The sequence below is a fragment of the Sardina pilchardus genome, chromosome 6, assembly GCF_963854185.1.
Source record: "Sardina pilchardus chromosome 6, fSarPil1.1, whole genome shotgun sequence".
Lineage (NCBI taxonomy): Eukaryota > Metazoa > Chordata > Actinopteri > Clupeiformes > Clupeidae > Sardina > Sardina pilchardus.
Window position 1 is genome coordinate 16,491,972 of NC_084999.1, and position 25,558 is coordinate 16,517,529.

The following is a 25,558-nucleotide window of genomic DNA, read 5'->3' on the forward strand; positions in this document are numbered from 1 at the left end:
TTTGATAATGAAAGCGAAATAAGTACAGTAAGTGGATGTTGACATCAGTGATTCTCACATGTTCAAATCTACAGGTAGAAAAAACCAGTATTCAAATCTACAGGTAGTAACCAGTAACAGTAGTAACCAGTAAACCAGTATGTTCAGTAGAATATTTAATCGGCAACTTGATGCCTGGAGTATATTTTGCCGTACTAGCCATATTCTTATCAAAAGGAAGCAGTAAGTCTAAGAGAGACATGTTCTACTGTATGACTCATATTCAGCCCTAGGTGGTCTGGTCTTTAGCCTGCTGGAGTGACCTTTTCATAAAATGTCAGTCTGGTGGGTTGTTGTCCAATGCTGTTCTGTGCACTTCTGTGGCTAAGCATTTGCATAGGCGTGTTCTTCGCACACCACACCTGGCAGGTGTCAAGCCCCAGCGGTCTGGTGTGTCGCTCTGCTCATCGACCATGATTTTTGTTGAGCTTAGAGGTATTCCCTGACCAAACCTTCATCTGCCACCCACTCGCAGTAATCATCAAAGAACTATGATGATGACGACCTTTAACCCTCATGTTGTCCTCAAATTTTACCGACGTTCGTTATCCTTGGGGTCAATTTGACCCCAGCTAACAAAACTCTCAAAAAATGATTGAAATTATTTTTTTTTTGTGGTAGGTACTTAACAAGAGTGTAATAACCACCATCAAAAGCCCTACAAAACAATCCCACCCCCCCACACCCCTTTATGAACCCTGGAACCCTGGCTGGCAATATGGCCAATCCAGTGTCAACAGCCCAAAGGCTGAGTTTTTGGACTTTTTCAGACCTGCCAAAATAACTTATATGTAATATGTACTTGTTTATGTAATAATGATAATAAGTACATGTTCTCATACTATTACAATAATAATATTCATTTTGTGTCAAATTTTCATTTACTTCATGTTTCATAAAAATGGGGTCAAATTGACCCCAATACCACCAACGTAACTATTTTTTTTACAGGACATTGGAAACATATTTTTTGTGCAAATTTCATGTTTACTCTGTTGTACCCTTCAAATGAGGAAAAGTCATGAAACTTGAAGCAAAACAAAAAAAGTGAACCATATATTTTAGGATGTTAAACACTGCTTGGGGTCAAATTGACCCCAATGACAAGATGAGGGTTAAAGACAAACAACCAGCTCCTCGACCTTTAAGCCTTTCAGACAGTGGTTATCTAATGTGTTTCTTTGAAGAACTTTGTGGGTATAATTGTGATATTTGATTTGTCCCTTGTGTGGATGATGTGTAGATCATTTACAGATGCAATTAAACATAATTGTCTTGAAATGAAACAGCATGAATAATTAGTTAAGCTTAAAAAACAATCAACTACTGTGTATTCTCAATCTCAACTAATAGCATTTGGCTCACTTCGGTAAAGATGGATGAATGGGTCCATCGTGAATTAATGATAATTCATTGTACTGGAAAATCTTACCCCATATCTCAATAAGGAGAGCAGCAAAAAAGTCTAAATACTCACAATTAATTAATTCAAACATATTAGTCATTCACTCATTCCCTCTCTCTCTCTGATGTTGTATTTTTTTCTTCCCCTGAAGAAGGGGTAAAACTTCATAGTAAACACTGTGACAGATTTGAGAGCACTAAGGGTAAGGAAACACATTTGAGAACTATCCAAAAAGCCCCGTGCATGAATCACAGACCCATAAGGGGTGGATGAGAAGAGGCATACCCTCAACAAAAGAGAACCATAATAGAGTCCCGTACGAGAGGAAGGTGGGGGCCAGTATCAGGTACCTGCCTGATAACATGGCCTCCTGAGTGTCATGGCAGGAAGATCATGTGGTTTGCCACACTGAGCGTAACGGAGTGCAACAGGAAGCTGTCACAGAAAAAAGTTGTCTGCGAACATCCTACTCAAGAAAACCAGGTTTCTTGTGAAGAGGTTGCAAACAGACGTTACCTCACCTCACCGCTCGCTGTCCTGGTGGAATACCTTCCTCACTGCCCCGCCGTCTTGCGGCCGTGAGCACTTTGCTCCTGTGACGGAAAAAACGCTTGCTTCACGCTCACGTTTGGGGTCAAGACTTCTAAGAAACTTTCCCCCCACTTTAGTGCCCATGGCATACAGATAAAGGCAGCTGGAAAGCTCCATAATCAGCGTCATGTGCGTTTTCTTCTCTCTTTTGTTGTTGTTGTTGTTGTTGTTGTTTTTTGCATTTTTGTTTTCTGTTGGTGACTAACAAAAGGAAAGAACAAATGAGAAAACAAAACGAGAGATGACACACGAGACTATAGGGAATTTCACAGATAAATGGGGGAACTGACTGCTTCTTACAAACAACACTCATGTCCAAAGGATGCATTACTGGCAGAGGAACATATGATATAAGGGTGAAGTAAGAATGGGAATAGGGAAGGGAAACATTTGAGAAACAGCAGCAGCAAACTAACATTACAATGAGCAAAATTCAGCACATCACATGAAGGCAACTCATGTACTGATGCTATCCATCATAGTCGTATAAAACATTGAAGGTCCTTAAAGATTACCATTATGGTAGTTATAATTAAATAATGGCCACAATCTGTTTTAATTAGGTTATGGTCATTACTGGCATCTCCCCAAGAGCACAAACATGGTGGTTTTTGGAGGTTTTTAGGAAGTTACAATTCTACAAGTCTATAAATATAAACAGAAATAAATTGAGAAGTGATGCAATTTCACACCATCCTTCAAACCTACCTCTCAACATATGAATGATGTTTTTTTTGCAACAGATGGAAATAGAATTACAGCTGGATGTCTTATATTTACATGTATCCGTTCAGCAGTCACTTTTACCCCAACAGTAGCGCAGATATACATGAAATCAGTATGCAGAATTATTCCCATGATGACCCGGGTGTGACCACTGTGATCCTACTGGCTGAGCTACAGGAACCCCACAATAAAGTGTCTCTGTCTCCCTACAGCGCCAAAGGACAAGCCGTGTTACCCTCAGCCTACTGTCAAGAAACTCCTGGAGCAGAAGAGGAAGCGAGAGACCTCCTCAGTGTCGCCAACCTGCTCCCTGGTGCCAACCAGTGTGGCCTCCAGCGCTGCCATCTCGGTGAGTGGAGATGTGGTTCTGGTTATGGTGTTTGCCATTCACTTTAGTCCAAAGCAACTCACAGTGTATGAACACTGCATTAGTTATGGTTATGGTATTTGCTACCTTTGCCCTAAGCAACTTACAGTGTACTGTATGAACGCTACATTCATACTGTTATGGTTATAGTTATGCCATGGTATTTTTGTCCAAAGCAACTCCAAAGAGACTGAAATACTTGTTAATTATACAACATAGTAATGAACTGTAATCAAGTTGTTGTGGGGTAGTCATTAACTGTAGCTTAAATTGTGATGGAGTATTTTAGCACATGCCTTGTGTGTAATGCTAATTCAGAGTATGGTATGCTTAATAATCTACAGTACAAGGCCCCTACATTGACACTGATTTTTAACACTGGAGTGCACTGTGCACTGCCCACAGTTCTGTTATAATTACTTGCATAAACTTTACATCACTATAATGTTACAGTATGAGAGTATATGTCAGGCTATGTGTATGGAGTTTGGATTTGGAATTAATAACTGTATGTCTCAAGAGGCCAAATTGCTGGTGTAGATTTTTGGGTGACATTGTCATTGCCACTGAACTTCAATATTATGTCGCCTCTCTGCAGACACTGGCACCAGTTGAACACTCCTCAGCAGGTAAAGGTGGATTGATGAACAAAAAAACCTTTGTAGTCCCTAATTCATCTGTCGCCATCAGTCAACGCTGTTAACCGCTAACTGTTAATGTCTTCCTCCCTCAGGCACGAGCAGCAGTTTCTCTACTATGGGGGCGGTTGGTTGTGAGACATGGGACCCGGCCATGCACTCTCCCTCTACACCTCTGCACCATGGCAGCACACTGTCCCCTATGGGGATGAACTATTTATCAAACCTCACTACAGGGACCATCTACAGCCACTGCCACAGCCAGCACGCAGCATCCAGCTACACTCACCAGCCGCTGCAGGACTGCTCAGCCTCCATGCTGACGCAGCAGTTTGTAAGCAACTTTTTAGAAATGAGCCTCTCTGCCCACACGTGACTGTGACCTTCTGCAGCGAGGATTGAATAAAACTTAACCTAGTGAAATACTATTGTATTATTCAGTATTCAGTAACTTTGGGCCCCTGAAATTTGCCATCAAAAACTTAATTTGCCAACTTAGTGACCTACTAACGTACGTTCAGTGACATCAAGCCCATATCTGTCATCAGAAGCTTAATTTAGCAACTTACTGAACTATTAATTTAACGTACATTCAAGAACATCAAGCCCCTATCTGCCATCAAGAACGTTTTAACAGGAACAGTTCACAGCTTAGCTCAAAGTTAACGGACTACTTTTTCCCCTTAGCAGCCTGAGTGCCATGTCACTATGGCCCCCAGTGGCATGGTTCACACTGACCCGGTGAGCTGGCTGACCGGCCCCAGGCAGCAGGGTGCTTCGGCAGCCCCAGTCCCCTCCACTGTCCCTAGCCTGGACGCCTTCGGCCGACCCTTGGACGGGAGGACCCTGGAGGAGGCACGCCGGTTCATCCAGAGGATGGACTACAGCGCTACCACATGGCAGGATGACGACGGTGACACGTAAGGCACCTGAATTCGTGTGTGTGTGTGTGTGTGTGTGTGTGTGTGTGTGTGTGTTTGTGTGTTTATATGTATGTGTGTGATAATGAGCAGGATGACGTACAGTATAAGATGTGTTCCAGCTACAGTGTGTGGGCAGTTTGTGTTTGTGTTAATAATACTTCAGTATTAATATATAATTAGATATTGTGGTCAACAATATGTAGGAGATAGTGTGCAATCTATCACCTGTGGTATTAAATAAGTTTGACATATGACACATCATGACAAGTCAATGCAGTGAAGCATGTCTAAAAAATTGAGAAGTTACTCAAAATGAGTAATGTATTTAAGCAGATGACTATTTGCTTGTCCCAAACTAAATGCAGTTTTTCTTTCTAAGAACTTAATTTGCACTTTTCGATGAACTTTGGTTCTAGATAAGAATCTAATCTCATTTCAAATAAAAAAGAATCTGATTTTGTTTTACTTAATGTTTTAATCAGAAGATGGTGTGCAAAATGTCTTAGAGTTATAACTCATCCTTTACAATGTAATTAATTATTGCCTGCTGTTATGAGATTCGATAAAATTTCATTCTGTAATGCTGGCATTAAATGTCTCATTTTAATATATTTTGTCAGAAGTTTTTTTATTCATGTTCATGAATGTTCTATTGTTCTATGTTCACTGACTTTGAAACTGTGAAGGTGCTCAGAGCTTGACTAATGAAAGAATAAATCCTGGATGACAGTAGTCTGTTCTGGTTGTATTATGAAGATCACATCATTCATTTTAGACACATTTATACAGTACACATTTTCAATTCACATGTTTTTCAGGAATGAATTTAAGCAGAAGACTGTTTGCTTGTTTCCCAAACTAAGTCCTCTTTCTCTCTGCAGGATTTTGCATATCTACACAGCGAAAGGCCAGCGGGAGTATGCGTATGCCGCTGCAGAGAAACTGAAAGAGCTTGGGAAACTGGACTCAAAGGAACACAAGGGGAAGGTGAGTGCTCCTCAACCACAATCATAGTCATAAAGTGTGTGTGTGTGTGTGTGTGTGTGTGTGTCTGTGTGTCTGTGTGTCTGTGTGTCTGTGTGTTTGTGTGTCTGTGTTTCTGTGTGTCTGTGTGTGTGTCTCTGTGTCTCTGAACCAAATCTTTTGCCCCAATGCTCAGACCGCACTGCTGGTCGCCGTTACCGCCAACCAGCCCAACATAGTCCACGATCTGATCACTCTCGGTGCTGATGCCGGTGTGTGTGATGTCAAAGGTCAAACGGCCCTGCACCTCACCGCCACCTACGGCTACCCAAGAGTCATGCAGGTAACCATTCAGTGACCCTCTGCAAGAGTAGTGCTTTTTAAAAAAAAAAAAATTATATGAAGTTTCTTGATTATGAGAATTGTTTTCAACATTTGTAGGTAATCCTCTCCATGGGACTGCAGCTGGACTTGGAGGCTCGGAATTTTGAAGGTACACTTTGTTCTTATCTCTTCATGCAGTCTCTCTTCTTCCTTTTCTTCTTCTTCTTCTACAGTATATTCTCTCTCTCTCTCTCTCTCTCTCTCTCTCTGTCCCAGCCTTTGAAAAAGTGTAAAAGGGTAGTATGTTCAGGGAGCTGTGGTGATAGTTGGGGTAGATGTGGTTTGGTGTTTAAGATTTAAAGGGTCATGCATATTTTTTGACTTTATCCTTTTTTAGTGTTTTTAAGAAGTCAGAGTCTCCTCCCGTCTGTCTTATCTGCCTGTGTGTCTTCCTCTCATCTGTGCCTCTCTCCTCTGTGTCCACTCTAAGGGTTGACCCCGCTTCACTGCGCCGCCATCTCTCACAGCGCCACCATGAAGGCCATGGCGTCCGCGTTCCCCTCCTCTGACCCCACGTCTTGGCTGGCCGAGGGCAACGACAAGCTCTACTGCCTGGAGCGCTTGCTGAACGCCGGCGCCTCCTTACTCAGTCAAGTAAGCCATGAACACTCAAACGGTGTTTTCTTCACTCGTCAATGGCACCTTTTTCAGGCCATTTCACCTCAGCTGTGTCAGATGGCACAGGATTGTTCACGTTATCTGCCTGCCATCTTTCTGTCATGTTTATTGGAAGACTCAGGCCCACGTACAGTACACTGAGTGGTCTGTGGTCATAATTATCTTTACACAGTCCTTTTTTGGCAAGTATTTACATTCTGCAATACTATGTGGATTTCACTGAATTAGTCAGAGGAGACATTTAAGGACAAGCGATTGGACTATCCCATGTGGTTTCTGCAGAATCAGGGAGAGGAAGTTCCCCACGGGCCTAATCAAATTGTGCCTTATATGGTTTCACTCTCCCAGCGTTGATTCCCTCCTCTGGTTTCACTTTTGCAGGAAATCAAAAGTAACAAGACGGTTCTTCATCTCGCTGTGAAGGAGGGAAATGTACAATTGGTGCGCTACCTGCTGAGTATCTGCCCAGCGGACATGCAGGCCATCATTAATATGAAGGTGAGGACCACAGGGACAGTCCCCTGCTTTTAAACTGGCTAACTAGACCCTCTTTCATGTACATTTTACTACTTAAGTCAAAATGTCAAAATACTCCTCGTATTCTCTTCACTAATTCTCTCATCTCATGTTCTGCTGCGCTTGCTTTCCTTTCTCTCAATGACTTGCTCTCTCTCTCTCTCTCCCTCCACCCCCCTCCCTCCATCTCTATCACTCTCTCCCTCCATTTCTCTCTATCGCTATCACTCCATCCCTTTCTCTCTATAACTCTCCATCCCTCTCTCTCCCTCTATCCGTCTCTATCTCCCCCTCTCTCTCCCTCCCTCCGCCCCCCCTCTCTCTCCATCTCCCCCCTCTCTCTCCCTCCCTCTCTCTGTCTGTCTCTCTCTCCCTCCATCCCTCTCTCAGGCCCACGGCCACACTGCTCTCCACATGGCCGCTGGCCTGCACGGCAGCCCCCACCAGGAGGAGCTGATCCGGCTGCTGCTGCAGCACGGCGCTGACCCCAGCACCCGCAACCTGGAGAACGACCAGCCCGCACACCTGCTGCAGAGCGGAGACGCGGGCGAGAAGGTGAGCTCACACAACCAGCCAGCATGGGCTGAGATCCAGAGGTGCATGAGAGAGAGAGAGAGAGAGTCAGAGAGAGCCTGAGGAAGTGCAAGGCGAAACGCGTTGCTCAGTAATAAAATCTTAAAAGTGTAGTCCTATGGTGTGCGGTGATCCTTTTTTCTTTTTTATTAATCGTAAACCTGCAAGTCACCAGCACCCAACAACCCAACTTAATTGGCTGTGCAAGGGGATTTTGGATTTTTAGAGAGAGAGTGTCCTTCAGATTTTATTCAGAGTGATGCTAGTTACTCGAGATAGAATAGCAGGATGGGACAGTGAGCATCAAAGTCATGTGCTAAGCTCGTACTAGCATAACAAGTAACATAAGCAGACAACAAACCTTTCATTGATTGTACTCAGAACGTCTACTGTGAGTACTGTTTTTGCCTTAGTGTAACACACACCTCCCTCTGTATTTTCCCATACACAGCTCAAGCTTATTTTGAAGAGGAGGGGCACTGCCTCTCGACGCCGCATCACTTCCTTACAGGATCAAGACTGACCCGGACTCCTTTTTCAGTCCCAGCGTACACTTCCTCGGCCTGCAATGTAGTCCACTGGGGCCACTGATGGGACATTGCTGTAAATAACTCCAAACCATTTCCCATGATTTAGATTTATGGGATGTTTTCTAAATAATGAGTGTTCACAATGTCACCTGAATTGACCCCAGGGACTCCATGGAAAGGGGTTGTTAACTGTATCCTCATGTGAGGGTTTTACTTACAACACACACTTGTTGTACATCTCTAATTTATTCTAGAGTTAGTTTTGTTCAAGAAGAGTACTCATAGCAGGGTATTATACTCCATTATATTTATCTGTCAAGTCAGTTGACTGAAGCTACAGTTCAGGGTTCTAGTCAAAAGCCAACATTTTCTTGGCCTATGGATTTTCATATGTTCTCAATCCCCTTATCTTTATAAGAAAATATGGAATTAATTCATTGAGGATGTTACATGGGAATACCTACCAGAGAGACTGTAGCATACTAACTATGAACGCATTTTAAGCTTTTGAAGATTTGTGACTCACTCTTAATTTTTGTTCATATGTGTTGTGATTTCTATGAAAATGCCAAAGAATGTTTCAGGGAAGACCATTTTTCTGAATGTCCCCAGCATCAACCACCAAAATCCCCCCTCCCCCTCTACTGCCCCCCTCAATAACAAACTACATTAGTTCACAAAGAGGGGAGTTGTATGTCTTTTAGCTCAAAGGACACTGTATCAGTGTTTAGAAGCGAACACATCTTCAGTTGGTATTTATTATCTTGATTTATGTGTTTGTAATTTATTTGTGACATGTCTACATTATGCTATCAGATGATCTTCCAGTAGCCTGTAATAAAATGAACCGATATAGATTGCTAATGTCTAAAATAATCTCGCTGAGGACAACAGTTCCACAGTAATTACTCACAGAGTACTTACTCAGGTTTTACTCATCACTGCGTTAAAAGGTCATTTCAGGTAGACTTGAGCACACATGTTATTTCTTCAATGACTCACCCATGAGTATGAGAAACATGGAGGTGTCCATGATGCGTGCTCAGGGACAGTCAAGCCTTCAGCTCGGTCGCTGACACAGAGCGGGGACTGGCTGGTTCAAGTTCAAAGCAATGGGTACTTTCATTGTTTATTGGAATGTTCACTCATTTCAAAATGAGATAAATTACATGCCAGCCGTGGTTTCTTTGAAATGTATTTGTTTCATACTCAGGTAAATCCCAAAGCACAGTGAGAGTTTAATGACTGAACTGGTGTTGTTCAGGAAAAAAACTTAATTTGCACTTTGGGCTTTGGTTCTAGAAAATAATCTGTTCTTATTTTGAATTGAAAACAATCAAGTTTTGTTTTACTTAATGTTCTATTCTGAAGAACGTGCAGCAAATGTGTTATGATGATGAATTATTAACTCATCCTTTATGATGTGATTAATTATTACCTGCTATTATGAAATTTAATCAAATTTCATCCTGTAATTCTGGCATTAAATGTCTCATTTTATCATCTTTTGTAAGAAGATTTTTTTTTATTCATGTTCATAAATCCTCTATTGTTCTATGTTCACTGACTGTGGAGGGAAACTGTGTAGGTGCTCAGAGCTTGACTAATGAAAGAATAAATCCTGGATGACAGTAGTCTGTTCTGGTTGTATTATGAAGATCACATCATTCATTTTAGACACAATTATACAGTACACATTTTCAATTCACATGTTCTTCAGCTGTCTGCGAGCAGCATCACATTTAGTGCAAAAGCTCTTTCTATAATTCTGTAATTCTGTATATAGTTTATTCAGTCATCATTACATAACAAAAAAAGAAAGATTAGCTATTTACACCATAACACCGGTGTGCATCACAAACAGACTTTTATATATTAAATATTGAAACAATAAAGGTGCATCAACCTTCTCTTAGTAAATGTCACAGAGGAAAATCTTTTGGCAAACAATGACAACTTAACATGTAGCCTATAGCCGTTGTTTGTAAATGAACAAAATTAGCACTGTGCCAACGTTAAACCACTCAAGTAGTCAATTTCTCTTCAGTGAAGAACAAACCTTTTCCATGGAAGTAAAATGGAGGTATACTGTAGGTTTAGGGGGTGGTGGGGGTGGTATTCTGAATTTATTTATTTACTATCATTATTATTATTATTACACAGCGTCTTGAATTGGGTGTGGTCATGCAGTCATCAGTGGGAAAGTGGAGGATGAAGGAGAGACCCAAAATCCCCCTCAAGTACTCTCACCATTTGACTTCCCCTTTTCTCTTTCCCTCCACCCAGCCGGCTATGCATGTCTGATTATATAACACCGATCTAGCCGCGGGGACTCCATACAGGCCACTCTTTCTTATTACTACCTTTATCTGAAACAAATTAGCAGGATGTTTGGGTCATCTGGAGACAGAGAATATTGACGATAAATATATACAGTGAAGCCTGACTGCTACGTTTTTGCTACGTCTTGAGGCAGAAAGCGACCCAACTGAAAACCCCCAAACCAGTACAGATATAAGCTACCAGTGCTGCAGTGGCCTACATTGTGTCCTATACAAACAAATGGATTCTTTTCGGGGAAGAAATTAGCCTGGAATAGAAGGCTGCACGTTGTGGAGATGCTGGTTACCATGCACTCAGTGTAAGTTAGATTTGCCTTGATCAGCTGTTGGAGCGTCTCCCTACATGGCTGACGCTCACGTCCTCTCTCACACCGTCTGAGGAGGCACTGCAGAGGCAAGACAAGCAGAAAGACAGAGGGATAGAGAGACAGAAAGAAAGAAAGAAAGAAAGAAAGAAGGGGAGAAATAAAGACAAGTGTGTATAAATGTCTGAGTGTGATATATATTTGAATAAGTGCCTGAGTGTGATATAGCCTATTTGTGTGTATACAGTGTCCCCAGGGACTGTACCTTCTGTCTTGGGTACCTGGGTTCCTTCCACATGGCTGGAATAGGAAGTTGACAAACAGATGGTTATTTCACTGAACACAGAGAAATAGGCAGGGTGCTTCGCAAGCAAGCATAGAGCAGTTTGCAAAGACATTCTCATGCAGATCATAGCCGCGCTGCATGTCTGCTTTACTCAGTCCTAATAATCTGACCATGGCAAGAAAATGTGTTAGAAATGACTGGACTGGAAAGGATTGATGCAAAGAGGACCGAGTAGCACCAGTCAAAAAGGACACATTCATCAGCTTCTTATTATCTTACAACTATGCCCATTAACAAAACAAGGAATTTACCTCTATTTAGGCAACATGCTACTTGCCTGAAGGCATATAGCCTATGACCATACCATACACACTGCTTTTCCATATACTGAGTGAGTAAGTTTACTCTTGACTTTTGGAGCACTGTTAAAACTGGCTCTTCCTTCAGCATAGTCACTGCATGTCATTAATCTCTGCTTTGCGAGGCGCACTCAGTTGGGTGGACAGGCAGTGTGTACAGTAAGAACAAATGCTGGCAGGAGTCAGACTTTTAAGCCCCCTGGAGGTGCATTCACTGAAGAGGCCATTTCCATTCCATTCTTTGGTGAGCTGGATTTAGGGGGACATGATTCAGTAAGGTTGTTTATTAGTTACAAATTCCAGAGTCTCTCATCCACCGCATTCCACATGCACGATGCTGAGCTGCAAGCACACAGCTGACTTGCAGTGTCTTACTTGGAGGATTTTGAGCATTTGAGCTTTTTACCTGTCAGAGACAAAATGGGCAAAGCAGCAGTTACAGCTTTACATTTGTGGCGTGGGGGAGAAAATAGCTAAATGACTAAATATCCTAAATATCCGAAAAGATGCTGGAGATTTGGTTTCCCTCCTCAAAGATAAATACATTCAATTAACAATAGACATTGTTCAGGATGAGGTGAGTGAGTGTAAAGTGTGTGTGTGTTCAAAAATACATTGTATTGGCTTTAAAATGGAAATGGACGTAGGACTAATGCACATACTGAGGGCTATAAGAATCCCCGACACGAACATGACGACCCCGAGGATGACACCCGTGGTCCGTAGCGTGTCATAATCTGGAGGGAAACAAATCAGGTGGCATGTTTAGGCGACAGCACTAAATGTCACTAGGCTATTTTTTCTTATCATTGTGCATGTTCAACACAGTTTTATTGTAGTGATGAAAGGGATTATACTGAGTTCCATTAGCCTTAGTGTACTTACCATAATGGAAAGCACTTTGGTCCGGAAAATTAGATTCTGAGGAGTAAAGACACTTTAGCCACTGACAGCCACTACAGCAACAACAAAACATAGCGACAACATTTTCTTTTTCATTGGAACCAGTCGGGAAGATTTTTTTTTTTAAAAATCAACATTATCGATTTTCAATCTACAGCTAGTAGCTCTGAGGACTCGAGAACTCAAGGACTGAGATGTTCAGCACCCTGGACAGGGGTGAATTCAGGTAAATTGGGACACTGAAAAAAAGACCTTGTTTTTATAAATCACTAATATTCTTTTGTTACAATAATGTGTTTTATCCAGTCTATTACATGTTTTTAAGTCAGGTGCTCCTTCTTGGGAGAGAAAGTTTGTGACCAGGTAAAATAGGCCATTTGTTCAGGTAAAGTGGGCCAGCAAATAAGCTGTAAATAAATAATAAATAAAAAAATGTCCTAATGTATGTTAAATCACATCTACAGGTGACAAGCTCTCAGAAAATATATGGTTTGGTTAGGTGTAATTGCTTTGCCTTTGCGTTGGAGCTCAAAACATGTCATGTACCTCGTTCACCAATATGCAGAATAGAGCCATGTATAGATTTATGTTGTCCAAAGGTTGCAGGAAGGTGAGATATGGCCTAATGTATGTTACAGTACATCTGCAAGTGACAAGCTTTCAGAAAATATATGGTTTGGTTAGGTGAAATTGCTTTGCCTTTGAGTTGGACCTCAAAATGTGTCATATGTATACCTCTCTATACCCAATATGCAGAATAGAGCCATGCATAGATTTATGTTGTCCAAAGGTTGCAGGAAAGTGTCCTAATGTTTATAAATCACATCAAAACGTGTCATATGTGTACTTTGTTCGCCAATATGCAGAATAGAGCCATATACTGACTGGAATCCACATTAAAAAGGTGGCCCTTTTTAGCTGAAATAGGTGGTCCATTTTACCTTAACATTTTCAGCTGAAATGGGCCAATTTTCTGAGGTATTTAAAGATTTCTAATGTAACTACAACCATGTGTATTTGTTTAATGGCATGTATTCAAAACATAAAATAGAGTGTTTTTCTAGTTTTAGCCACATCTGAAAATGATATCATCCTTATTTTAACAAGATTAAGAAGACATTCACCTTTCACTCTTTCCTGCTAATGTTCATGTAAGGCTTTGTCCCGCCCACCACAAAAAACATCAGGCCAATCAAATTACTTAAAACACAATAATACCAATACCAAAACACCACTTAATCTCACATAATTCAGTGGCATTAAAAGAGACAAGACACGCAACATCTGGCCCATTTTACCTGATGGCCCAATTTACCTGAATTCGCCTACAATGGCTTATTTCCCGAACCAGTAAAGTTTATGAAGAAACACCACTACTGTCTTATTGGCCGATGGGGGAAAAAAACGCAATTAGTCTTTGGGGTTTACTCCATCACTCTGGTCTACTTGCTGACGAGCAAGACAAGCAATTCAAGCTATTTGATCGATTTCTTTTGGTCTCATATAGGCTAATTGATGCAGAACCAATGTGAGGTCGGCTCAACAGAAAGTGGGTTAAACGCACAGTCGCACTGAGCGAAATGCAATCTCCCTGACTCATCACATCCTAAGCAGATATTCCTCGGAATGTCCTTCCCGATTGGAATCGATATTATCGATACGTCTTATGTATGAAGTGAATGGTTATCAAGTTGGAAATAAGATCACGGGGGAACTTTCCAAATCCCCTTTTCCACTCCCCAAATCTCGAAATGGACATCAGCCACTAAATGTAAAGCAATAAAGCAGATTGTATTATGGTAGCCTATGCGGTGTAAGGCTATTTGTACAGGGCTGTGAAGGAGCAATTAAGAAATCGCTTGCACCAGCATCACCTCACTGCTATCTGCTGATGAACACTCTAACAGGCTGGGTGCCGCGGTAATGCGGTTTTCTGGTGCTGAACCTCTACTATTGGGGGAGCCAGCGAGCTCCTCTCAAACTGCCCCCCGCTTTGTTCTATACAGTTTAGATCATTTCTGACGGAAAAGTGCTGTTACATATTAAAACCAACATATGATGACAGAAATAAACAAAAATATTTTGTTTTGTCCCCTGTTGTTCAACAATTACGCACAGCAGAACTACAATATACCAGTGAGTTAATTGACAACATGTGAGGATAACATAATAAGAGGATAACTCAATTCAAATTCTGAGAAGTTCAACTACCTCCAACCATACATCACTAGTTCCTGTACCAGTGAATAAAACTTGGATTTGTACATTTTAAAAATGAGATGGTGACGATGATGGTCATTAAATGGCTACTCACCTGATGGAGTGTCCATGACTCTGTTGTACAGTCAAGCTGGGGATGGGCTTCCTCGGTCGCGGATGGGCTACAATGCGGACTGGTTGGAGTTGAAGAATAGGATGGAGTCGACAGGGGCGAGGTGGAGAGGAAAGCCTATGCGCATCCGTGGTGCAATGAAGCATCTGCACACTAATGGCATCGAGCGCCATCTATTGGTGATGTGAAGTAATTGTGAAGTAATACTCTCGTATTGAGAAAGCATTTCCCACGGGCATGAAGTCGATAACTTGCCAGCCAATGCGGTGATATGTCTAGCGCCAATTCTGTAAGGGTTATCTGGAAAATGGGATGAATAAAGCGACCACCATCTGGTCTCCTCAGCTTTGCATTACCTCTGGGTTTCCCTGATCGATAACAGAGAGTGGAATTGGCATCATATCTTTTACAAATGGGTATCTTTGAGCTGCATGTGCTTGATGTTACAACTTTTTTACAGTCACACTGTGGACTGTTGCCACACATGATATTCATAATGAAGGTGTATTAACAATCAGCCTTGACAAAATGGGAGAGTGTATGCATATTGAAACTTAATCTAAACTGTCGGCTGGTGTGTTTGGGCTAAATGATGAAAACATATTTAAAACATATAGCCTATCTGTTCTTTTAGCAGCGTTGTATTAAGCTGTGGGCAATGTATCCCAGCCTTGAGTCTTGTCACAGTGCAGCAGTGCTAGCACTAGCTGACACACAGTCTCTCCTGAAGAATAGCTTTGCCAAGTCAGCAGAATGCAAACTGTAAGCATCAATGCAGCCCTGCCGTGGAAAAGAGCAGTTACACATGTTACAGCGCGCGGGGCAAGCCCTTAGGAGTTAAAGGAAAAAGAAAATCACACACGATCACCGATGACTCCAACATTTATTCATTTGATCGTGTACAATAGAATCAGTACAAACAAAACATGTACTTATCAGTTTATAAAACAACAAGGCAAGGTGGAGAGCAATTTCAGCTTATTACATAACATAAAAAATCTACATATGCAAGTATTTTTTTTTTTCAAGAACAAAAGAAGATGCTAATGAAAGCATATGGATGTACTGGTATGGCAGGCTACTCAGAATGAGAGATTACTGTGATAGCTGTGATAATTATCCTCAGGTGCTGCCCTGCTTTACCCCAGTGTTGCAACAGTTATGGTGAGGAAATACCCAATACATAAGCAATTCCCTGCATACATGACACAATCTTGCTGTTGATAGGCCTAACAGTCTGTAATATATATAGAGGAAAATGAAAACGCAACTCAACCAGAACAGGGCAGAGATTACTGTAGCTGAGGCGCAGCCTCTCCCGTAGTGTGTTGCAGGTGAAGCCTTCTTGTGGCCCCCTGGAGGCATAACTCTGGTGTGTAAGGCGGGAACCAGATCTAGCGCTGTGGAGAAAAAAATCAACATTTTCCTTGAGACCACAGATTTAAAAAAAACAAAAAAAAAAAACATTACCAAAAGGGTATTTAATTCATTTATTTGGCTAATTGTGGACTCACCTGTATGTCCGCAAGTCATGTTTAACCTGTAAGACATGCGCATGTTACTGTAAATATTCATCTTTGGGCCAAATGAAAAGGGAAATAGATTACATCTTTACTGTAGTTTCAAACTCACTTTGGACAATTGGAGCCTCTGGATCATGACAGCCAGGCCTGAGAACAAAAACATTTAGCTTTAGGTCTCAAAAACACAGCAGGGTGTGAAATGTTACCAACTCTCCTGGATGGATAACATTCAAATGTTACCCCAAAATAACACAGCACCCCCCAAAAAAGTTGGGATGCTGTGTTAAATGTCAATAAAAAAACAGAATATGATCATATGCAAATCTGGTATACCCCATATTTAGTTGCAAAGCAAACATAGTAACCTATCAAATGTTGAAACTATCAAGTTCATGAAAATGATATGTTCATTTTGAATGTGATGCCAGAAACATGTTTCAAAAAAGTTGTTACAGGGGCAACAAAAGACTGGACAAATTGTAAGATGATTGTGAGATGCACACCATGATTGGATGTGCACATACTGGCCCATATGTAGCAAAATGGAGCCATCTAGGCAAATTCATTTTATGTCTAGTTGAAAAAACAAAGTAAAATCATACAGTAGGCATTAAACTGTCATGGGTACTGTTTCTGATATATTGCACTCACTTAGGTGATGGCTTGTTCGAGTTGCAGGTACATTTCCTGGCTGTGAGATAGAAAGACACCGATTAAAACATCAACAACTCAAAGGAATGTGTTTCTTGTGCATTTTATAGTTTGTTCATCCTACTTGTGACTGTGAAGCGTAAAAAATACTTTGGAGTATAACCAACATGCAGTTTGCCAAAGACTCAAGCAGCGACTCTCACCCTGACCTTTGGCTACACATGGAAGCCGAGGTGGCTATCATCTAATCTTAGTGCAACGAAGCAGGGATGGCCTTTCCTGCAGCATCAGACATGACTAATTTATGGCTCGGTGTTGATTTCAGAGTGAGGGTGACAGGGGTGGGACGACAAACTCCACACAGTCCAGAGTGTTAGGTGTCGGGGTTGAGGGGGGACTAGATTGGAGGTTGCGTAAGGCTGTACTGCCAAGAGCTATCCACACATCCCCTTCCACTTGTGAAAAACAATCAATGCTCAGTCATAATGCATGATGTTGCAACAAACTGAGGGCAACAACACAAATCTGCTCTAACAGCAGAAAGACTGGATAACCTCTGCCACCTATCGAGGGGTTGTGGTGTGACATTTTGATAACAGATACTCATGTCTTTGGCAGCCTTTTTAGTAGTATAGGTGACTGCTGTGAGAGTACGTCTTAACACCTTGGAGTCTGAGCTCGTCTGAAAACTTTGACATTTTCACATATTTCACTTATCTAAAATGATTGATGCAAAAATGTCACATATGGTTATATTCTAGAGATCCTCAGCAATAATAATTTGAGACTGATTACAGCGCCAAGGGGCAATTAAAGTTGTGATCTTCAACTGTAGAATGCAAATATAGGTAAGAGGTACCCTTATGAAGCTGATTAATATCTTAGTGATTATAATGGGTTAGCATATTTCATAAACTATGTACCGGTATGTTTTTTTTAACTGTTTTTTTCTTCTTTTAATCACAATTATTATATCTTATCTCTTCTTGCTTCATTGTTTCTGTAATCTCGGCTTCATTGAAAATGAGGGCTACCCTCAATGACCCTCTGAGAATAAATAAAGGTTGAATGAATGAATGAATGAATGAATGAATGAATGTTCTGAGCATGTTTACATAATTCCGCAAGACCAAAAACCCACAAACATTTAGTGCATCAACATTCCAGCAAAGACATTTTAACCCCTTTCCCAGCCACACATTTTTCACTGGCTCTAGCAGATTTACAGTTTGTTCCAAACTCACTCAGGATAAGCACAAGACCCATGATGCACAGGGTCACCGCAAAGACCAAGCCTCCAATGCGTAGAGATTCATAGTCTGTGAAAGGGCAAGTGAAGGCACAATTTATATATTTTGGATTAATGATCAATCTAGTCTGATACAACAATACAACTGAACAAGTATAATGAACACAGTCACCCTAGTTGTCTAGAGTATTTATGAATAAATGAACCAAAGAAATCTATGTTATGAAAAAAAGAGTGGCTGCTGATTCAGGAAAGCCAGAGATGAATGGCCATATTGAACTCTGTATTGTTTTGCTAGTGTTTCTTGAACACGGGAATTGGGACTGTTTTAAGCTGGCCCGTAGGAAGTGTGACCTGAAGGGTGAATGTTTTCCACTGCGTCCAGAAAAATGGAGGGAAAATGTCAACCCTCTCCCAGACCTACCAGATGTTTCCTGAGCAAGGCTTAAGATCTCACCCCTGGAAAGAAGTCAGGACACTCACCATAATAAAAAGGGTCATGGTCGTGGTCTGTGGAGACAGAAATAGGAGCATTTCATGAAAATCTATATGCGGTCATTATGCTCTCTCCCTTTCTCTCTCTGTCTCTTTCTTTCTTTCCTTCCTTCTTTCTTTCTTTCTTTCTTTCTTTCTCTCTGTCTCTTTAAAGAGAGGAGAGGTAAGGGAGCCCTGGTGAGAACCAAGTAGGCCTCCTCCCTTTTTAAAATCAATGGACCCTCCAACTTTTTATTTCTCTCAACTTGACAAAAAGACAAGAAGTAGAAAATACCTCTATCAGCTTAGACTGCCAAATGGCAGATTCTCAGCTGACACAGGGGGAGGGATTGCTTCTGCCATTTCCTTCTATGAAAGCTTATACCAGGTACAGTAGACAGATGAGTGGTGGACAGGCTAACTGTCTGAGGGGTATGAGGTGGGACTTGAGAAGCCTCTGTTACTAAATGCTGCCAAGGGCCTACATTCCGGGACATCACCTTGGTTGATCTCCACCATCCACAGAGTTGTACCAGCATCTCTGGAATGCAATAGGGTCAAGTGGGAACTTATTCTTGAGATGGATTAATTGGCAGGCTCTTCAACGGAGTTCCCGAAGGACAATTTTGAAGTTACTGAGGAGTCTCTCTTTCTTTCTCTCTCTCTCTCTCTCTCTCTCTCTCTCCCCTCTCTCTCTCTCTCTCTCTCTCTCTCTCTCTCTAACACACACATACACCCCCCCCACACACACACACACACACACACAGATAGACACACTCATACATGGACAGTGGACACACATCAAAATGTGAATGTTATCCTCAAATATTTTTAAATTATACCCATGAGAATGTGTTCTTATACAACAAAAATGTGCTAGTCTGGGACAGCCTAGGGGAGGCTGGGATGGCAAGTTCATTTAACTTTCTGTGAACTTATCTACTGATGTAGGCCTAAGTGTATGGTAGGAATATTTACACTGAAACCTTTTTTTACATTTTTTTTATCTGTTTATATAATTGGCAACCCCATCACAGAAGCAATGAAAGACAGACCATGTAGAATTACAGCTACAATTTTCAAAGGGTCTACAGTACTTTGGCTGGAGGAAGGAAATACTTACCATCATGACTCACTGACGAAGCTGAAAAACAAACAACCACAGACGATTATAAATTAGATGCACCAGAAAACTAGAACTAGACATGCACAGAACTGAACTGTGTTGGAACACTCAATATGACTGCTCTGATAGCGTTTGGTAGCCAATTGCATGCACACTGAAGAATCAAGCTCCTGAAAAAAATACACATGAAGATATGTTACGTAAACAAACCAGTCGAAAACACATCATACAAAGCAGCCACTATGACAGTCATGACCCAAAAGAACTCCAGAATTCAGCAGCATATAGGCTACTTTACTGCAGCTGAGCTCTGAGTAATGAATATGGCACTTGTGCATCTTGCGGTAGGGAGTGAGCCAAACAAGATTATGAAATGCTTCTTGACATACATGAATTCAGATAAAAAGAAGGACCATCAACTCCAATATATTTCTGTGCATAACATCTAACATGCAGATCTGAAATTTATTTTTGTTTGCAGCATAAAATAATTTAAAGGTGATCCCAAACGATTAGCTGTATGTGGAGTGGAGTGTGTGTGTGTGTGTGTGTGTGTGTGTGTGTGTGTGTGTGTGTGTGTGTGTGTGTGTGTGTGTGTTTGAGAGAAAGAGAGAGAGAGAGGGGTGGTGTTGGAAAATGCCAAGATGACAAGGCAATGTTCAACTGCAAGGAAAGGGTGGGAAGGGAAGTGAGTAATGTGAACAATGGTGTCCTCCATACATTCAAATAATCTTTTTTTATTGCTCCCATTTGTCAGCCATACTAATCCACTGATGAGTTGGTTCTGTAACTAACAGGGGAAAATAATTGAACTATTAAAATGTGGGCCTGTGATAAAGACCACTGTGATTACTGTGTGACTGAACTGCTTGGAGAAACCGTGCTATGGGTAATTAGATGTAAACGTACAGCTCTCTCATTCATTGGTTCACTAAACTACATCCTGTTCAACGTTTCCTTCCTTAATTCACTAAACACAACATCGGAACATGAGCTTGCTATTGGAGGAGGTGCACATGAATGTGGGAGCATTTTGTGTGACCCTTAGTGTATCAGTTGTGCGCAGTCCACAACATACTGTACCACTGAGATTGTTTAAAACTACATGGAGAAAGTGTCTTTATCACATGATTTTTGAAAAACGATAGACAATAGACTAATGATTTGCCCTAGATTTGCTTTTCAGCCAATGTATTTCCATTGTGCTGTTGAACCATTCATATATTGCTAGGATGCTTGTCAATATACAGAGGTTGAGACTGAAACTGCTATCGTTACACTTCAGAGCCTATACTAGGAACTTGAGGAGAACATTTCAAGGCAATGGGTTCTCAACACTCCATTTGCACAGACTTGAACCCTCAACTCGAACCCTCAACTCGCAGCACAGATTTGGAGGGCAAGCTCGCTGAGCGTACAGTACTACCTTCTTTGTAACTCAATGACACCTACAAATGGCTGACTTTCTCTCTGGTAAACACACCGTAGACACATACACATTCACAATAGAGCTTCTGCAGAGTGAGTTAGCCATGATACAATCTAAAGGTTAAGAGGGTGCAGCAGGCAGATCAACTTCACACATCATTCTTTTACTGTACATGATCTACCGAGCAAAACTTACCAGGCATTTCCCTACCAAAAGCTGATCCTGCTCACATACACACACACAGACAAGAAATGTACTACTATCAAAAAATCTGATAAAACAAAGGATACCGGACTAACTAACCATATTCAATGACAATTATGAAGGAACTATGCAGGTTTGGCGATTTCTTTGCTGTTTTCTCATTTTACGCGTGCAGGTTTCTCTGCAGAGCTTCCCCTACAGCGAAACTTTCTGTTTGTCAGTGCCACCAACCCGGTGGCACTAACATGCAATCATGTTGTTTTCCGCTCAGAGGCGCTAGGGGGAAGCGAGACAGCCATCATTCAACCCGGAATAAGTCAAATAACCATTCCAATGACTCGAAGCTGATCTGCATAGAAACTTGCATAGTTCACCTTTAAAGGTGAGCTTCGGAGCTAAAGCTGTAGGGAAAGCTCTGCAGAGAAAACCTGCAAGCATACTACAAGAAAACAGCGAAGAAATCGCCAAACCTGCATAGTTCCTCTTTAAGTTTGGATGGACTTCGAATGTCTTCTGAGATCACCAGGAAACATCATCAGATGGGCTTGTCTGTAAGCATGACTAGGTAGAGACTGGTCTCTGTTACAGTGCCCTCTAGGGTGACTTCAAGGTAATATGTAAAGAATGCACAGATATGATGTGCATACACTCTTATAACAGACGTGTTGAAAGAAATATGTAGAGATAGGACAACACAGTTTGTGTTGTTTCTAAAACATTGGTTTTAAGAGTTTACTTCAAATATCATATGTGCACATACATGCACAGCTTGACCAACCTTTATCGTTGAATACATCTAAAAGTATGTTGCTTACTCACCCAGAACAGGCCCTAGACAAGCGCAGAACGCAGCCAGCACGGACAGATCCATCCTCACTGCAGACAGGCAGACGGAATAGAGTGTGAGTTATGCTCACTGTGGTATGAGAAACACTTCTAGGTTGACAAGGAATTCCAAAGAATTTTGTCTGAACTTCTGTGACATTTTGAGGTGTAATGGACGTGAAAAAAAACAAAAAAACACTTGTGCTGGCCAAGATGGATGTGAGAAGCATTCATCATGTAATGACTTTAATATTATTTGTGCCTGTCGTACACATACACACTGTGTGGTTTGAAATGGCCTGGAGCACTTGAGATTCTCTGCTTATGTTATGTCATGAAAATAACTTGTCTTGTCAGGCCTTCCGAATAGCTATCCCTGGGGGTCGTTCACTCAAGGGACACCTCAGTCTTTGTGGGGTACGACCTGTTCTACAGGGATCTCTTGAGCAATCATGGGGCAGGGATCTATTCTGGGCTTGGCACCTTAGTAAAGGGGCGCAGGGGAGAGGTTGGGCATCGGAGGGGAGATGAGCCGGGTTAAGAGGTGGCACCAGGCCGGAGTGGGGTAAAGGGTGTTAGATTGCATCTGATATTTGGTCAGAGGTAGCAGACATACCATAGTTTTTAGCTGTGACCCCATTGCTCAGTCATGTCATGTTCTTAGTTCAGTCATGCAATGCAAGCTTCACAATTTATGTTGAGACCTTTTGGCTCTATACTCCCCTGTTTTCATTCCCACCTCAATTTCTCTGTCTAATGAAGAATAATTTATGCTGGTAATATATTCCTGTGAGATCATAATGCATTTCATTCAGTGAGGGAGTGAGAAAATATGATTATGTGCTGATTGTGGTGTTCTCAACAGTTATGTGCCAAACTTATCACTAGAGCAACACATTGCAGCAAAATTGTTTTTGGGCCAGGATAATTGTCGTGTACAAGGAGAGTCTGTTTCTCCATCAAGTAATGCTGGGCAGAGACACCAAACCTTTTTATGACCGCCTGAAATGTTGTGTTTCTCAAAGCCGCTGCGTAATAGACATGTAGGCCTACAGTAGGGGGTATATGCTTTTGGGCAAAATTCAATGACCAATAAAACGGTGAAAAGGAAAACAGTACGCCCATTATTAACTAATATCAACGACAATAAAACCCTAAATCTGGATTGTTCCAGTGGCACACCTGCGCAACCTTCGTGGCACACAGTCTCCCCAGACAATCCAGATACCAATCAATAAATGCTAAATTCCACACAAACCAAGAATATGTTTCGATGGTAGGCTATTAGGACAACAACAGAGTTTAGAGTGCGTCGCCATAATGAAACGTAAACAGTATCGTAGGACAGATATAGGGCTCATAGAGTGCATCGCCAATGAAAAAGATAGAGTTTTTTTTTTTTAATCTCAAGACACAAATCAGGACTTACCTGGAATCAAAGAACTGTAGACTGAAGAGAGTGAACGTGGAATAACCAAAACAATTTGGTATCAACTTGTATCCAACGACCACCACCAGTTTTACCTCGCACTAGTTTGATTAAATTTGTTTTCACTCTGTACGTTCATTCAAGATGAAAATACGTCCTCGGAAACTATGGAAAAGTGATCTAGAAGTAGTCTACTATCGCCAGAAAGTTTTTCTCCTCATTCAACAAGTGGACCTCTAGTTCTAATACAGCTGCGCTCCAGATGCTTTCAAGCAAAGAAGTCGGCGTCCACGGACTTAGAGCTGCGCACTTATTAGGAGCACTACGGAGTGCAAGACCCACCAGCCAGTCCACTTTCTTAAAAAAAAAGGGGGGGGGGGGGGCTCCAGACGGAAATGTAAAAAACCTTGAGGGGCCTAGCTAACAAACCCAAGATTTATTTACCGAATTCAAGCCTCGCGTGTCAGAAACTATAGCCTTTACTTTTCAGATAAAAACAGGAAATAGCCTATATCATCATCAAAAGAAGTTGAACAGAAGAACAACTGAAGAGAAAGGAAAAGCTAGCCTAAGCATTTGTGTACTTTTCATGAGTTTAATGCGTTTTTTTTATCAAGCCTGCCTACTACAACTCTAGGCAACCAAGTAGGCTATGAGAATGGCAGATGTTGGAGAGGTGCAGTGAATTATCCAGACGTTGACCCTAGTGTCTAGTCTGAAATCTGAAATTTGGCTCATAGATGAAACTTTAGTAGCCTAAGTCTGGCAAGTCTAGAACTATGTCCAGTGAACTAAAGCCAGTCTCTGAGAAACGGATCCTACTCCGACTGCATAGCTGACCTTTGAGGAGGTCTAATGGTTTCATACACTGCCTTAGTAACTAGGCTAGTAGGCACAAGTTAAGCACAATCTTGATATAGACAAAAGCTACTATGATTTGTATTACTGTATACCTGCAATAGCTACATCAACAGCTCATCACTGTTTCTCTGACCTTCTAACATGCCAACATTTGATATACCAACATTGGACATATCCTTATCAACATATCCTTATCCTCATAAACTATACATTTTTATGTGTTAAATAAATCTGATCTGTATTCTGTACAAATGTGTTGTCCCCAAAGACCACTTACTTATGAGGAGCTGCTCATGATTAATCACTAGATGGAGCCATTTCACTACATTACCGGTAGTCTACCGCACAAACGAAAGTGTACATATTTACAAAAATGTAATTGACAGATTTTTGTTATTAATATAGCCAAAAGTGGCGATGGTGGGCCTGTGCACCTGCAGGCTGCAACCCGTGACATTTCAGAATCCAACAATACACTCACATGTGGTGCATTATCGCCATGCTCTTATATTCATCTTGAGGAGGTCCATATCCCTACTAACTGTAGTATGTGTGCACAGTGTGGGTGAAACTATTTGCTGACCACAATACTCAAAGACATAAAGGGGCTCTATGGAGTCCCTGGGCCACACCTGGTGGAGACTGTGAGGGATGATAGGGTTGCCACACTTTGTGATTTGTCTCCTGTGAGAACCATTGATTTCTGAGAGTAAAATATAGTGCAAGGCAGTTCAGTGCAATGATAATTAATAACAATATTGTAACTGTAAGATTGAAGTGCGCATGAGGTGAGCAGCACAGGTTGATTGACTTTGTTCGGTTTAAGGGTGGGTATTTCTGAGTGTTCAACAGAGTGACTGCTTGGGGGAAGAAGCTTATTGTGTCTGCTGGTTTTGGTGAACAGTGCCCTATATCGTCTACCAGAGGGAGAGAGGTTGAGCAGTTTGTTGAATTAAACACAACTTTGTTGTGTTCAATAGTCATTCT

The 25,558-nt window shown here is 41.5% G+C and overlaps 3 protein-coding genes across 5 annotated transcripts in view; 1 reads left to right on the top strand and 2 right to left on the bottom strand.

Moving 5' to 3' along the window:
• LOC134082754 (NF-kappa-B inhibitor delta) overlaps positions 1-9,904 on the top strand; it is an 11,208-nt gene extending 1,304 nt beyond the window's left edge. The window contains exons 2-12 of the mRNA XM_062538702.1: positions 2,974-3,110; positions 3,727-3,757; positions 3,862-4,100; positions 4,454-4,686; positions 5,571-5,676; positions 5,849-5,995; positions 6,094-6,145; positions 6,467-6,630; positions 7,036-7,152; positions 7,561-7,725; positions 8,195-9,904. Of these exons, the coding sequence (XP_062394686.1) occupies positions 2,974-3,110; positions 3,727-3,757; positions 3,862-4,100; positions 4,454-4,686; positions 5,571-5,676; positions 5,849-5,995; positions 6,094-6,145; positions 6,467-6,630; positions 7,036-7,152; positions 7,561-7,725; positions 8,195-8,266 (1,463 nt within the window). The 3' untranslated portion in view covers positions 8,267-9,904. The remainder of the gene's footprint in view (positions 1-2,973; positions 3,111-3,726; positions 3,758-3,861; positions 4,101-4,453; positions 4,687-5,570; positions 5,677-5,848; positions 5,996-6,093; positions 6,146-6,466; positions 6,631-7,035; positions 7,153-7,560; positions 7,726-8,194) is intronic.
• Positions 9,905-10,039: 135 nt separating this feature from the next.
• On the bottom strand, positions 10,040-14,910 carry fxyd7 (FXYD domain containing ion transport regulator 7). Of its 2 annotated transcripts, XM_062538704.1 has the most exons (6): positions 14,783-14,910; positions 12,451-12,486; positions 12,228-12,302; positions 11,941-11,971; positions 11,186-11,220; positions 10,853-11,001 (listed from the first exon to the last, which is right to left on the bottom strand). In XM_062538704.1, the coding sequence occupies exons 1-6, from the start codon at positions 14,796-14,798 to the stop codon at positions 10,982-10,984; spliced, it is 213 nt and encodes a 70-aa protein (XP_062394688.1). In that variant the 5' UTR covers positions 14,799-14,910; the 3' UTR covers positions 10,853-10,981. The 2 variants fall into 2 exon arrangements, with proteins under 2 accessions (XP_062394687.1, XP_062394688.1); XM_062538703.1 differs by lacking the exon at positions 11,941-11,971 and having other exon boundaries at positions 10,040-11,001.
• Positions 14,911-15,664: 754 nt separating this feature from the next.
• On the bottom strand, positions 15,665-24,317 carry fxyd6l (FXYD domain containing ion transport regulator 6 like). Of its 2 annotated transcripts, XM_062537711.1 has the most exons (10): positions 23,711-24,317; positions 22,276-22,332; positions 21,448-21,474; positions 19,821-19,841; positions 18,707-18,733; positions 18,219-18,293; positions 16,975-17,014; positions 16,433-16,470; positions 16,315-16,340; positions 15,665-16,200 (listed from the first exon to the last, which is right to left on the bottom strand). In XM_062537711.1, the coding sequence occupies exons 2-9, from the start codon at positions 22,325-22,327 to the stop codon at positions 16,336-16,338; spliced, it is 285 nt and encodes a 94-aa protein (XP_062393695.1). In that variant the 5' UTR covers positions 22,328-22,332; positions 23,711-24,317; the 3' UTR covers positions 15,665-16,200; positions 16,315-16,335. The 2 variants fall into 2 exon arrangements, with proteins under 2 accessions (XP_062393695.1, XP_062393696.1); XM_062537712.1 differs by lacking the exon at positions 21,448-21,474 and having other exon boundaries at positions 23,711-24,309.
• Between the last annotated feature and the right edge of the window lie 1,241 nt (positions 24,318-25,558).